The 15770-nt window shown below is 35.4% G+C and overlaps 1 protein-coding gene across 3 annotated transcripts in view; it reads left to right on the forward strand.

Annotated features, from left to right (window-relative positions):
- Positions 1-12983, forward strand: part of SNX29 (sorting nexin 29) — a 145872-nt gene extending 132889 nt beyond the window's left edge. The window contains exons 20-21 of one of the 3 annotated variants that reach the window (XM_072878059.1): positions 7481-9753; positions 10301-12983. In XM_072878059.1, the coding sequence (XP_072734160.1) occupies positions 7481-7610 (130 nt within the window). In that variant the 3' untranslated portion in view covers positions 7611-9753; positions 10301-12983. Of the gene's footprint in view, positions 1-7480; positions 9754-10300 lie in introns of those variants that run through there. The other 2 variants (XM_072878057.1, XM_072878058.1) reach the window with 2 other exon arrangements.
- The last annotated feature ends 2787 nt before the right edge of the window (positions 12984-15770 follow it).

A 15770-nucleotide genomic window follows, 5' to 3' on the forward strand; every position in this document is an offset into this window, starting at 1 on the left:
GCTATCCAACTCAATTTGAATTTTTTTAGCGTAGGAAACTAAAAATAATAGGCTAAAATTAAGAACAATCTAAAAGCTCCCAAAGGTTGAGATTAACACCTATCTTTTTGAGTTTTTAGGTCAGGGATCACTATTAGTATCAAGCTTATGGTTGCAGTGCAGTCAGTTGCCCTTACAAAACCCAGAAAGAGTGATTGCTATAAAGCACTGTTCTTCACTTTTATTATTGCTAACATATTTTCCAGAAAAGAGTGATGATTCTGTAGCATTCTAGGAGCAGTTTTTCCGTTTGTTCATTTTTCACATTCATAGCTATTATTGTTAACATGACATCCATTCAAATCTGGATCTGCCCCTGAGAACGGTCATGTCAGCTCTCTTCTGCTTTGTTCCATATGTTAATACCATGCTGTAATCTTCATGAGAAATGAAGATACTTGAGAGGAGCAGCTGATACCTCTTAACTTGATGGAGCAATTAAAACTCAAGCACTTGCTTAGAAGATCAAAACAACATGTTTTGATCACGACTTTTCTTTATGATTCCATTTGCTTTTATGGTAATTTTAAAAGAAGGGGTTTGCTATTAAAAATAAAATAATAATGGTAATTGTGCAGGTTGTTTTTTATGATGGGCAGTTTACTTGCAAAACTCAAAGACAGCTAAGCTGCATTATTCTCATGGAGACTATTTAAACTGTGTTGAAAAGTGTAAATGCTAGTGCTTGTGGGCAAATACTCTTGCCTGGCTGAATTTGGAGCAAAGAAGAGTCAAGGAGCATAGAGGGGACAAAGCCTCTCCACAGGGAGACGGCAGATGACGAGCTGCACCGGGGCCATTACCCCCAGCTCAGAACTAAAGCACCAACAGCTGTTTGCTCCCCGAGCAAATGGAAATGGAGGTGGCACATTTCCAGAATAGGAGACTGGTAACTGTGCTGCATTACCCATGAAGCTGAATTGTGTGGTGTCGCAGGTTACAAGTCAGACATGGCGAAGTAAGGCAGGAATACGCAACAAGTTTTTAGTTGAAATTAGTCTGACTAAGTACACCAGTGAGCTCAGTATCAGGTAAATGATAGGGATGAACAGGTAGGAAGAAATGTTTTAAGCTTTCAGGTTTTTCTTCTCTGTGATAGTGGCAAAATTAGGCAAATTAGAGGAGATGGTAAATCTTTCTTTTTTTTTCCACCGCTTGGCATGAAAGGTGGTCGACTTTTTGCATTTTTTTGTTCTGTGTGAACTAGAGGTGGGTAGATCACAAGTGTTAATATATAACTGCTTTAACTGGCTTCTCATACGCTTGTGTCTGAGAACACACTTTCTGTAAACTCTTTCTGTTGTTACTTCCAATGCCGATCGTATTGATTATGGGCTGTTTGAAAGCTAATTTGGTAATTAAAGTTGTCTCCATTCCATGTCATTTTTGTGTGCAAACAACTTGTGAATATGGAGGAGGAAGTGCCTGGCGAGTCACTGTAATGCACTGCTGTCTCAGCACATTGAAATTGCTACTTGTCAGCCAAGAGTTTTACTCCTTTTATTTTCACATATATCATGCATTGTGAATCCTGGTGCATGTCTTCTGTTTTCAGTTACCTCAATATTTTCAATAAAAATGTATCCTAAATCTGTCTCTGCTTTCCTTAAAGATGATAATTACAGTACTAGCAGGAAAAAATAAATCCAGGTATTCACTGAACACTGTTCTTCTGAAAGCAAATCCTACATTTTGTTATTATATAAACAACCTTGGAACATGTTCTGCTTCTGAACCATTTGTTCATTAAATTACCTATCACTGAGAAGTGGTAGATTATATTGCTTACCCAAATTCAGCTAACCCCCAGCAGAGGAGACTGTTGGCAATTTCTAGATGGAAATGGATGGAATAGCCAAGCTTACTGCCTTTCAACTAATCATTGAAACACAAAATTATACCAATTATAAATAAAGAGTGTGTTATGGTTAACTTTTTCTTATACGTGTGTTCAGCGGTTTCTGGCTTTCTAGTTAGTTGTGAAGGGATCATTTGCGCGAGTACCGTATTTATGCATTATGTTATTCTAGCTGGGGCACCACAAAAAATGGAAAGTCACCATTCCCAAATGCAGATGTCATTATGCATCAGAAAGCCAAGGAATGAGTCTCTAGGTATAAGTATTGCTCAGATGTTAACTAATGAAAGGTCATTTTTACAGGGTTCTGAGCATTTCCTGAATGAGAGAGAGTGTATTTCATCCAAAATTAATCATAGGTATTATTCATTTTATAGGGTATAACTAATGGATACTAAACATTTACTGTACAGTAACCATCTTGTTATGCCAACTTCAAAGTAAAGTTAGTGGAAGAAAAAAAAGATCTGATCATCAGAATTACGTACAGTGTCATGTTTAACAGAAAAATTCAAATACCAATGCAGATGATGTTTATGAAGAAAATCTTCATGCTGATAGGGAAACCGATTTGTAGCATGAGAACGTTAAAGTTAGGATCATTCAAATGGAAGCATGATTATGTGTGTGTAATTATTTCACAGCAAGAAGAAATTGAATACGTCATTATGAATACTGTGTTCTGCTGTAGAAATACGTATGTGGAAGTAGAACGAGCTGTATATTAATAAAACAGTTGGATAGAATATTAGAATTAATGCTTTTCATTTCTTGATCAGTTCAGATCTAATCTTGATAGGAAATGATTACTCAGTTTTTAACCCGACAACTTTGCTCTCATAGTGTCTTCAGGATTTTCACTGTAGAGGGATTGTTTTACCCATATCTTTCTATCTCTTCTGTTAATAGCTGACTATTTAAACATCCCAACTCAGTCATTTGTGTTAATAGATGGAGATCACTGTTTCTCATTAATAATTATGTTTCATTTCTATAAAATTAGGAGTGATGGCAGGAATGTGGCTCCAATTATTTTTACACTTCAGCAACTGCAAACAAGAATTTTACCCAGATCACTGCAAAGCGGGAGTTACTAGAGTATATAAAATGATTTGATGAAGTCAGAGTCTTAGTTAATAATGCCACTAAACAGGTGTTTTAGCTGATTTTAATTGGCAGAAGAAGAGATACATTGTATTAGCAAGTCAAAATTAGTTGTCATTTGTCTAATAAGGATCTCTTAATATAGTATAGGCATTGTTTAATACAACCAGCCTTTTTGAGGAGGCTGTCTGCCTGAATCCAGTTAACCACATTAAATATTGGGGTTATAACCAGAAATTAGATTATTATCGTGACAAACAAAAATACTAATCACACAGGAAGCTGGCGAAAAAGTGACCAAATTTATCTGCCAGCTAATGCCTTTCTTCATGAGGTATGTTTAATACAACCCAAGCAAAACTAGAATCGTGAATGTCTCCAGAAATGCATTTACATGTGGTACAGATATAGATATATTAAATACCTGATCCTGAGCTTTGCTACACTCCCAGGATGCGTTTATTACTTCTGTTCTCTGATCTCTGACTGGTACGACAGTATTTCCAATTGCAGACGTTATACTATTTTTATAAGAAACTTCTCTCTCTAATTTTATCCCGAAGAGTAGACAATGAGATGGGAAATACATTTCTTCATGTAAGTGTTCACAACATCAGCTAAGAGAATACTGCAGTTCCATGTAAAGAAAAACACACAAAATGCAATTTACATTTTGATACATGGAGAGCAATAAATGAAAGGTATGAATAAACTAGAAGCTCATTAAAAAGACCAGTTATTTTAAGCTATTTTCTACAGATGCGCCTCAGGCATAACGTGACACCAAGACAAAATCAATGACACTGAATTGGTATCCAAACAAACACTGGGCAGATCAATCGGGAATGCTTAAAAGCTAAACAATGACCTGGTGGGAAGAAGGAATTGATTGCCTCAGCAGGTTGCTTTTTTCTTCAGAATGGGACAAGGTGAGAATGTAGAGAAGAACTTGAGCCTTTAATACTTGGACATTCCACTGCTGAACAGGGTAATACCCGGCAAGCATCCGGCTGCCTGCCAGACTCAGTCTAGAAAATTAAACCCTGTTAAGACTTCAGTGGCTAAGAAGGTAATAGAATGAAAAAAAGAATGTTATATTAAAACTGAACAGGTGTAACTCAGATGTAGACTTAATGAGTAAGTGCTTACCCACAGGGACTTGGGGTAGCTGTTCTGGAAGAGTTATTCTAGAATAGCTACTCCCTGATTTAGATTTACATATTTTAAATTTGTATTTTAATTTGAGTAAAACTATCAACTATATGTGAACCCTAACTCAACCCTAAAAAACTAGCCCAGAGACTGGTTTTGCTGAACGAGACGAATGAGAGAGAGGATTTGCAAACATTGCGTGTAGGTATGCTTATGCCTTCCTCCTCAATCCCAAATGCAGATTGGCAAAAATAGATTCAGAACAAGTGTCTCAATTTCATCTTCACGTGCATTTGCCAGAAATACTGACAAGATCCCTTGAAGGCGTTCGTACCTCTGCCCAAGAGTTCATGGAATATCTGACCTGTCGAACTGTCAATCGGTTTAAAAAGGTGTCTCATTTAGCGCCAGAGACTCTATAAGTATCATTTGACCTCAAGGCCAGAACTAAATTATTAAATCTAGTAACAGGAGACAGAAGAGATGGGAGATTAATCTTTTCCTCCTACTTGATTACCATGCATTTTGGGGGTAGTTGGTCATTTTTGTCCCAAATTTAGTAGTTAAACTTTCTGGGTGTTATTTGAAAGTAATCATTTTAATAGTAGAGTAAAAAGCTAGAGCTGAAACAGACAAGTGAGATGGCAAATTTTCTCATCAGGTTTTGGAGGATGGAGGATGGGAAAGGGCTTAAGATATATGCTTTTAAATGTATGACTTTTTTTTAATACTCTAAACTTTTTTCCCCATACAACATCTGTTTCCATGGAAGTTGATCGATTCAATTTCAGCTCCAGTTTCCTTTTTCATGCTGGATGCATGAAGATCTAATTTCTCGGCTGTAAATTGGTTTCTGTAAACCTACATAACACAATGATTTGTCTTAGAATTTGGATTGTCATTATAAAAATTAGTTTAGACATTTAAGACAAATTATCTCTAATTTTGTTACTAGATATATCTCATTCTGGAGTAGCGTCATTTAAATTAGCAGAAGTACTTGCAATTTTTGTCCTTCATTCACAGACACTGGCGTTGATGTAATCATCCTAAGATGATCTTATTACCTCAGCCACGCCGATCAGGACAGACTGCTATTAATTCATGCCTCTTCATTTTAGGGGAATTCATTTTGCACCTTTTGCGCTTTTTTCTTTGAATGGCATTTTTCCTCCAGGAGGGAGAAGTGCCAGCCCCATTGGGCTGACACTGATGTCATTTTGTGGACATGCCAGCAGGAGGAGCTTGTGTATTAAAATGTACTTTCAATAAAGCAATCGCCAAATTATAGTAATCGCATATAACGCTGTGCTTTCTTCTGCAATGCAAACTACCGTGTATACGTAAAGTAGCTGTCTGTCTGCCTGATAAAGCTAAAGTACTATCAGCAGTGGCCATCATGCTGGTAAATTAACCTGTTTTAGATTGAGAAAAGCCCAGTGAGGTGAAAATTTAATTTTATTCCATTGTATATTTGGTATTTAGATGCTTTTATGTTTACATGTTCTGAAAAATACATACTTAACACAAAATCACAACCCTCTGAAGCCAGTGTCCCATGTTCTATTTTACAAGCATTAGAGTATCAACACTGCATTGCTGCAATTTTATAAATAGTATTAAAATAATGAGTAATAATATTCATGTTACTAAAAGAAATCCATGCTAATGAGCACAGCTGAAATTGGATTCACATGATCAGAATTCTCTACAGCAACTTAGATAGCATTGCTGAGTTTCAAAATAAGAAATCACAGGACCAGGGTTGGAAGTCCAATTATCCTTGGCTACCAAGAATTAACAACATATGCTAAATTAATTTTTAGAGTTTTTATTTAAGTGACAAGAAAAATAAGGAATTAAAGATCTAACTTGTTAATCTTGGTATTAAAAAAGAGGAGGATGTATACCACAGGTATTTTATGCAATTTTTTCATGTGAAGGACTTCCTAGTTACCTAGGAAGACTAAATACTATAACGGGAGTGCCATGAACCTTAATTTAGAAAAATCCTTTATTATTTTAACTAAGGTTATTTTAGACTGTTCTGCTCAGAAATTTAGACAATTAAAATACACTGCCATTAAAAAACTTCATTTTCTTTTCTGTTAATGTTTAGCATCTGAATTGGACACATTTTTTCTATACTGTTTTTTTATTATTAGTTTAGCGAGTAACAGCCAATGTGTGCGTTGTAGTTACAAAGCCAATGGCTGCCAGTGATACCGCTGCCTTTTCTTGCAGAAGTGCTCTGCTTCCTGCAGGTGAATTTTCCACTCAGTCCCAGGACTTGTTCCAGGCTTTTGCTTTGCTAAGATCTCTCCCATGTGGGTGCTCAAAATGCTCGAGTGGAGCCTGAGTGTGCCTATGGCTTTTGCAGGGCTGTCTGACCTGTGAGGAAGGTCACTCTGCAGGAGAAAAGAGAACTACAGAGAGTAAATTCAGTGATTGTTTTAAAATGTATCTGTATTTGTTTAATCTGGCAAGAACTGCAGATGAGCAATTCCTCCCTTAGGGACTTGTTAACTCATTCTGAAGACAGGTATTATAAGGGGTTTTTTTAACTTATAAAAATAAGCTTGGCTTTGTATGCTGTGTAATTTTATTGCCTAGCTGAGTTGCAAAATGCAAAATTTAGTTTTATTTATTGATCTGTATGTAAGCAGTATAATTAAAAACAATGTGGAGTCCTCTAAAAGAATGGCAAAAGTACAATGCTATCCCTTTATACTGTAGTTTTCCGAGGAGTCTATAGCCTCTGAATATCACCTAGGTAAGCTGGAATTTTCTGTTACTGCTTGTTGTTGAACTTGATGTACTTCTTCTCAGAGTCTTTTCCAAAAGGCTCGTTCATGTAAGACTATAGTCTGTTGTGGGTCGGAAGAGACTGAAGAATTCCCAACAGGGATGTATTACTAATGTACTTCATCATGTAATGATACATCCATCCATAATTAGAGGATTGTTAAGTAGAGCATCATCCAAGCTCTTGTCTATTTTGCTTGTACTTTTATCACTTCAAAATGCTTTTCCCACCATTTCTGAACTGCAACTCATAGAGATACGCTTTTATCCTGTAATCTGCAATCCTCCATAAAGTATTGAAAGTTCTACTAGTTCTCATTTTTGAAAGAGCCCATTTGTAATTCACACTTGAGATACCAGTAGAAAGAATGCAGTTCTGTGTAGTTGGAGATGTGTGCTGTACTTTGCAGTCATGTGCCAGGCTCTCATAACATCTGCTTTTTTTCATGTTTGGAATAGCTACAGAATAATTTACATATAACATAAACTAGCTACTTCTGTCTTTATTTCTTGTCTTCCTAGTGATATTCCACCTTCTGGAGAACCAGTAAGCAAAAGCAATCGCTCAAGAGTGACTACACGCTTCCCCAAACTATCTCGCAGCCATCAAAGAGAGCCACGAAGCCTGGAACCTCAGAGTGGTGATCTTTGACCCTTTTTCGTAATTGTGAATACTGGCACCACGTACTTTTAAGTCGATCTGTGATTCCTTCCTAGCCTCTCTTTATAATTTAAGCTCCTGAAGAGACTACAGCTGCATCAACTTAAATCCTGAAAAGAGACATTCATTACTAAGGGTCATATCCTGATTAACTACTTTGGAAGGCAGTAATCACTTTCTCAAAAGAATACGAGGGCTCTTCACGAGGGCTCAGCAAACTGATAGGCATTTTGTCTTGTAAAGCTGCATTGCACATATTCTTCTTTGTTCTTCTGAAGTTCTTCTGTTACTATGAATTCCTTGTTTGTATTGTGTTGCCTCCCTTTCTACATGTACATTTTTCTGTTCCAGAGAGACATGGGTATCATGTCAAGACAATTTTTTTTCCTTAGAAGAACTGCTGTGATTATCACTACTTAATATGTCACAAAGATGTGCTTAAAAGAACCTCACTAATTTATTACCTTTTGTAAATAGAAAGACTGGGGGTTTTTTATTGTAAACCTCTGACACACACAAAGGTTTTTAAAAAACTTGACAAAGTAGATGACAAGGGAAAAACATTACCGGTGGAAAAATAGCTTTTGTACATTTCTAGTTAGATATTCTCAATAGCTTTCATTTGTGGGAAGTAATTCTTTAAAATCAGAGAATGTAATAATTTTTTAGTGAAATTTCAGTCTTGCTGTAAGGCTGGGTGCAATATTATTGATTTCTAGAAACCACCCCAAGGATACGCAAATTAGCATGGTACAAAATAGTGTTTTCAAGTCTTGGGTTATATTTTGTTATTAATTTGTTGCTGATGTTACAGAACAGTCCATCATTAACAGGGCAGTGTGGAATTCTTACCCTGATTTTGTAAAACCCTTCACATGGTGATTACTGAAAAATTGCCTGTAACGAAAGTGCCTGTTACCCATCACCTCTTATTGAAAAGTAATTGGTAATGGTACTACTGTAAAAGTAACTAAAAAAATTAACAAGAATTATTACAAGTGATGGAAGTCCTGGCATGGATGAACTGGAATCCAGTTCAGTATCCATTAGCTGCGCTGCTGTAGGCAGTTAATTATATGGTAGCTATCTTCTTCTCTTCATTAAGTCAGCAGTGTACATTTTAATTTTCTATCAACTATACTCTGGTTTTCCTTTGTGTAAGAACATCTTTCTTCTCAGAAGTTTTTTTTTATAATTTTACTTAAATTGATGTGTCTTGTCATTTTATTATCCATTCATTATATTAAATTCTCACATCAGTAGATACTGAAATCTAATATTACCCTGCAGAAAAAAACAAGCTGATGATTAATAACAGATCTTTTACCTCAGTGCTTTACTAAAGTTCTAGCAAACTGGAACTTCCGTTCTGCAAACCTGTGACCATCGTGTATTGTTTAGTCAGGTATGTGGTCCAGTCATTTTCAGTGGCACTTCTTGAGTGAGTAGGGGTTCGTTACACCCAGTGAGTAGCATCAGTGGGCTGGTGCCCAAGTAGGAGCCCCAAGTGCTGGATTCCTACCATTGAAACACGTAGCTTATAGATTGCACTGAATAGCAAAATGTGGCAAAGAAGAGTGGAATTCACTCTTCAGGTCAGAAATTTCAGCAGATGAAATACCACAAAGTAAAATCATGTCACAGAAATGAAACAATATTTTTCAGTCAGTAAAAGATCTCATTTGCAAAATAAGTAGATAGATAAATAAAATCCAAAAGGCCAGCCTGGGAGCTAGCTGATTTGTTTTTATTAGAAGATGAATTACTGTTGGTGTTTTGTGTAAACTACAGCGGGACATCTATTTAAGGAGAAAGGAAAGTGAGTAGCTTGTCAGCTAATGCTTCTCCAAACTCTTCAGTCTGATACACTGCTGATAGTTTAGTTTGTCTTTGCTGGAAAGAAAAGCAGAAAGAAATGATGGTCCCACTTTGAAACAATTCTAAACTCATTTTTCAGAAAGTGGAGATTTGGTGAGTAGAAATATGACACACATCTATTAACATTGAATTGCAAGTAAATCTGAAAGACAACACTGTGGAAACCTTTGTGATATATCTGTTTGTCACATGAAGCTGTATTCATTTTCAGGAAATAATTCACAAATCAAAGTACTCATTCAGAAAGTTGCAAATGGTAAGAAATCTCATTTAGTGCACACTAAATTTAAATTTTTCTTTTTTTTTTAGTTTAGAAGGAATTTTTTGTATCGACATTTGGCTCTTAAAATTATTTCATTCCTGATTATCTTGCTGCTTGTAATTTTAATGTATGTATGTAGATCACATAAAAATACTAAACTTGTTTACTGTGTACAAATTGTTCTTTGTTAACTTTAGCTGTATTGTGTACCAGCTCCTAAGATTACAGTCTGCAAACAATGTTCACTTTGTGATACAAGATACCATAATGGGTGCATTACTAATCCATTTAAAAGCTCATCTGTGGTTTCTCTAAAATCTCGGAAAATAATTAAATGAAAGCCTTTCTTCACAAGAGAGCTTTCCCACTTTATACACCTGGTTATTTTGAAGATCAGTGAGGTACTTGCATGACTGCAAGAAGATACCTAGTGATATGAATGCCCAAATTTTTAGCACCTCAAGACATTCTAAAATGACATTCTTGTCTTTGAGAGAATTGTACTTACCTGTCACAAATCCCACTTTTGTTTATTTACCAGAATCAACAAAGACTGTTGAAGAAGGCTGACCAGCTGGTATTAAGAATCCCAAATAGTTATATTATTCTTGTAAAATACCTGTAAGTGTAACAATGATTCTATCAATTGAATTATTTTCTCAGTTTATCCTCTGTCACCTAATTCCATGCATGTAGTTACAACTTTTGTACAAATCTAATTTCCTTTGGTACTGACTGATAGCTCTTAAACCCTTATATGTGGTCAGTGGCCGGTGCACAATGAGTTGATGGGTTCAACCAGTTCTTGTTGGCTCCTTTGAACAGCACTGTAGTCCCAGAATAGAGGACTCAGGACAGGCTCGTCCCTGGAGTTGTTCCTGCAAGCCTCTGGCTACGGCCTGGTATGAGGCAGCATAGAGGAATTTGTAGTATTGTTTCCATTTCATTCCTGTTTTATCTTTAGATGTATTAGGTCTCTAGGGCTGCTCATCTGGAACCTTTAGTGACTATTCAAAATAAGTTGTATAAATAAGTGGCATTACTTTTACTTTAATGCTGTTCTCCAATCACATGCAAAATGAACAATTTCCTAAAAAATAGGGCAGGCAAGACTCTTCCATCTTTTGCAGATGTAATCGTCTATCAGTATTCATTACATATTGACTATGGCTTTTCAGAATCTCTTTTATTTAGAGATTCTCTCATTCATTATAGAGAATGCATTGTATCAACTTGGCTTTTGCATTAAATCAAGTTTCTCAATAATAATAATAAATTTCCAAGGTTTATATGAGGCAGGATATTGACATAGTTATAAAGGCTTAAATTGGTATGTCCATTAAGTCACATACTCTTAGGAAGATTAGTAATTTCAAAGCCAGTAATTTATTTTTTATGGAATATATTGTTGATGTGATAGTTGTCATCAAACTACACTATCTTACAGAATCTGCTGCAAGTCATAAACCATCCTGATAGGATTAATACAAGTATTTAGAGAAAGGGCATAATGGTATTAAAGATCACTGGCTCAAAATTGTGACCTGTTGCAAAGGTGCATTTTTTTGTTACAAAGTACTGTTCTATTGTCTAGAACAGTGTCTGCATGGTAGCTGTCTAATTAATGAGAACCTACTAACAAATGGGGTTGACTGACTCAGAGCAGCAAGCTAATAATAAATGAGACTTGGTGAGCCCCAAGTGAACTAATGATACTGTCTGTCAGGACATATGATTTAAGAATATGGTATTTTCTTAACAGAATCAGTTATTAGTACTTTCAGATATGGATGTCATTCTTTTTGCTTCAAAGCACACAGGGATCTCAGTTCTGCTCTAAGTTTCATGTCATTTCAAAGGCTCAAACCCCCCACCCCCCACCCCAAAACATTTTTCACCTAGTATCTTGTAATTCTGAGAACAGATAACATATACCTGTGGATAGAAATACAGTTACCTGCTTGAAATGACTATCGGAAACCTGTGGAACAGCTGTTTAAAAGAAAGAAAAATACTTTTTCACCAAATTCTGCTCCTATACGCCCTTGCAAATCTTGATAACAGCACTGTGCTCTTCTAGCTGGAACTCTAGTATATATGAAAATAAACATGTTTAACAAGAGAACACAATTTTCTCCTTGGAAACAACAATAATACTTCTGTATTGGACCTTGAGTCACTTCTGGAAAAGTGGTTAAACAAATCAAGAAAGTAAAGAATTGCTCTCCTTCAATTTCTGTAGGTTGGGATATTTCAGTCAGCACCCTGCATCGCATGGAATATTGATTTGATGATTATTTAGCCACTTCAGTAGTTTCTTAGCATTATGTATTGAAAGAATCACTTTAATATATGAAATTATATCTATGAAATATAGAATATGTTTAAAAATATCAGTTAACCTGCTTTGTATTTCACATATTGAATGGAAGATAAAACACTTGTTCCACACAGTGGTCTGACACTGTACATTTCATTTATTTCCTACTCTGCACTAACTGTGCTTTTATGGTCCAGTTATCTATAACTTAGATTATTTATAAAATTTATTTTTAAAAAATAATCAGAGTATACTTCTAATTAATAATAATGGCTTAGTTTTTGGGTTAATAATGGCATGAATTTATACTAGAAAACAGCACTGAAATGTTCAGAGAGGAATGAATTTTCCAGATTTACAAATTGCTGCAAATATCTGGACTTTCTTTAAAAAAACATTTTTTTATTGCATCGAATCAAATGTATTGCACTTCCATGTAGAGGGAATCAGTTTCTTTAACAAGATTTCAGAAATTATATCCATGCCATGACAGAAGTTAAACTGTGGTAATTGTTTTTTTGAGTGGCGTATTAATCATTTAAGACGCTAAAAATTATAGAAATGTAAATGTGGTTGAAAATGTAATTCTGAAAGGCTGCGCTTTCTTTCTTACTTACACTGAGATAAATAACTAAGTATCTTGCATGTGGGACCAAACCTGGTGGCAACTGAAGAAGCTGGATTTCCCTTTTGATTTGGGGAGGGATTTTTTGTTGTTGTTCCTATTAAACTGTAGGAAAGATAGTATTAATTCTGAAGCATATATATGTGCAGTATTCACATAAGTATTAATAAACTGTAATATTATTTTAACTTGTTATGCTAATGTTTACATTATAGAATTTTTAAGCAAATATGTATATATATATATAATTTTCTAAATACTTTCTTGTATTTTTTTTTAATATGCTGTGGTAACTTTGTTGTAATCTGGTTGAAATATGATACTTTACCAAGAAGAAAATAAAAAATATCATCTTTTCTTCTTTGAAATAGAGCATGCTTACACCTTATTTGTTCTTTTCAGCTGTTTTGCAATTGCTTCTGTGATTTATGTTCATTTTTTTCAATGTGTTTCTAGAATGATGTATGTAGGTATCAGACTTTAATTTGTTAAAGTCTTATTATTTCATCATATGAGAAGTAGTATTTATTGAAAGAAATCTTGAACATTTTGGTTTATAATCACATATTAGATAAATCACTCAAACAAGAAGGAAAACAATGCCAGGCAAGTTTTTGTCTTGCATGTTGCTGTTACAAAAAATCTGTACTGAAATTATGTGGGATCTACTGGGAATTAAATGGCATACATATAATTTCAGTATAACTGGTGTTTCAGTACAGATCAGGAGACTGAGATCTGTACTGTTTTCATGTCTGTGATGTTGATTTGCTCTGGAAGTTTCACTCTCCTGATTTTATTGCCTTTTTTAGAAAGCGAGAATCCCAAAGCTGTTTTAAAGTCTGTCTGAAGGTCTGCGATATGCGTACAAGCTGATAACCCCTTGAAGAGGAGTGGCTTTTATGACCAGTGTGTTCACTAGGAAAAAATTATGAGGATAACTTTTCCCTTACTTTCTGTTCGTTGCTGGAGCAGAGCAGGGAGTGCCTCTTCTCCATTGTTTCTGCCCAAGTACAATGAGCCACATTCCATGCTGCAAGCCAGAATCGTATAGGAAAAGACACTAAAAGCATCCCTTGAATGCTAAGTGAGGTTTTTTGCAAGCATTGATTTAACATGTTTATATTATTTTGTGGTGTTTGGCTTTCTTACATTCAGAGTCCACGTATGTATGTTTGATTTCCTTTTATTGAGATATGACACCTTTGGATATTCAGACTGACACTTTCATATCCAGTTCATAACTGGATGCTTCCATATCATGTGAAAACAAGCTGCTAGATTTGGATGCTTCATTGAAAAGGACAGTTTTAAATTGGAAGCATGGTATACATTTAATCAATTTCCACCAAACAGACAAAGCTGTAATTTAAAAAATGTAGTGTTAGTAGATTCCTTGTACTCACAGAATAGTCTGCTGATTAATTCAATTAAAAATTTTCGAGCCACTACCATTATACAGAGATCTAATGAGTTGAACTGCTCATGTTAAAAAAAAAAAAGGTTTGTACAGAAAGACACTTATTGTAAAATTCATAGTGATGTTCAGGTATCCACATCTTTTAAAACCTGTGGTAGGTTAGGTATCTTTATAGGAGTTAGATGACAGAACTTTTAATTTGTCTTGGCAATCCATAGGATTTTGTTGTTTCTAAGGAAATGTGGATGAAACTTTTTGAACAATTCCAATACTGATACTAGCTACTAATAGTTACAGAGTATAAGCTTTTCATATGTCAATTATTTAAAATCTTAAGCAAAATTATGCTTACAAAATTTTAATTAATAGTTTCAAGTCATGGTTTTTTTCCATTTCTGTCTGCTTGAGGTACTAGACCACAAATAGCCCCAGGTTATTGATGGGGGCTTGTCTTCAGACCGTATGAAGTCAAAGATCTCACTGTACCAGATGTACAGAGTTTCAACACTGCAGAACAAGCATCTGTTCTGAATGGGTGTTTCTTGGCCACTGGAGCTTTATTTCCTGGTCTACCAGCATGTCTGAGCCTTTGAACTGCTGTGGGAAGAGTAAAATCTGATGATAAGGGGAAAGACAACTAGATTCAAAAACCTGGGCCAGAGGAGGCTGGAAAGAAAAGGGTTTATGAAGTAACCCTTATGTGCACGTGGCAAAACCAGCAGCTGGCTGAGTTTAACTGTATCCCACTGCCTTGTCCAGATGCTGAGATGCTGCTGCTTAATTACCACTTTCAAAATCCCAGGAAGAACAAGATCATTTAAGGGGATTTTTCTATTAATCCAGGCAAAGATCAAGGTTGCATTTGGGGAGTTGTAGTGGCTTGGCATTTCTACATGGGCCTACAGAGTCTGGTTTTTCTCTTTTCAGGAAAAGACCTGCACAGGATTTACTGGGGTTTTTTTCCCAGAAACTTTAAAGAAATAAGGAGAAAGCTTTGTACAAACAATCTGTCAGAAGAAAGAGGAAAGATGTTTTTAAGACAATGTCTAAAATCAGATTTTTGCTAATGCACTTCAGTCTTTCCAAATGACCTTTTTAATATTGTAAGTGAACTTACTGTATTCCCAAAATTAGAAGGATAACTGATATTTTGATATATTGTACATCATGCTTGATTTTGTTCTAGAAAAATCATCATGCAAACTATGGCGTGTGTGTTTATCATGCTTATTTTCTGAATTTTTCTTGCCCTTTTTTTGATCTGCATTGTAACAGCAGGCTTTTATTATGTGTGGTTTCTAAGTACCATGATGATAACTTTCTTTTTACTTCCAATTCAACAATATCCATGGCATTTTCAACATTTTTTAATTTCTCAGTATTTTAAAGTTGCTCAGCAAGTGCATGTACCTCATCCAATACACTGTATTTGTCATGGCTAAATACATATGTCTTTATTTTTAAAGTGATCTTATATCCCTACTCATATCCAGCTTGTAATCGTTTCATTCATTTAGGCTATTCATTAACTGCACCATTAGATGTCCCTTCTGTAGAGCTTTCTTCTGAGCAAGCTGTTGTGCTCTGCCCTGGCTGTGCGCACTCAGTGCCTCTTACAGAATAGGGTAAGCCTCTGCACTTTTTGT

This window comes from Ciconia boyciana, chromosome 13 (genome assembly GCF_034638445.1).
Source record: "Ciconia boyciana chromosome 13, ASM3463844v1, whole genome shotgun sequence".
In the NCBI taxonomy this organism is placed as follows: domain Eukaryota; kingdom Metazoa; phylum Chordata; class Aves; order Ciconiiformes; family Ciconiidae; genus Ciconia; species Ciconia boyciana.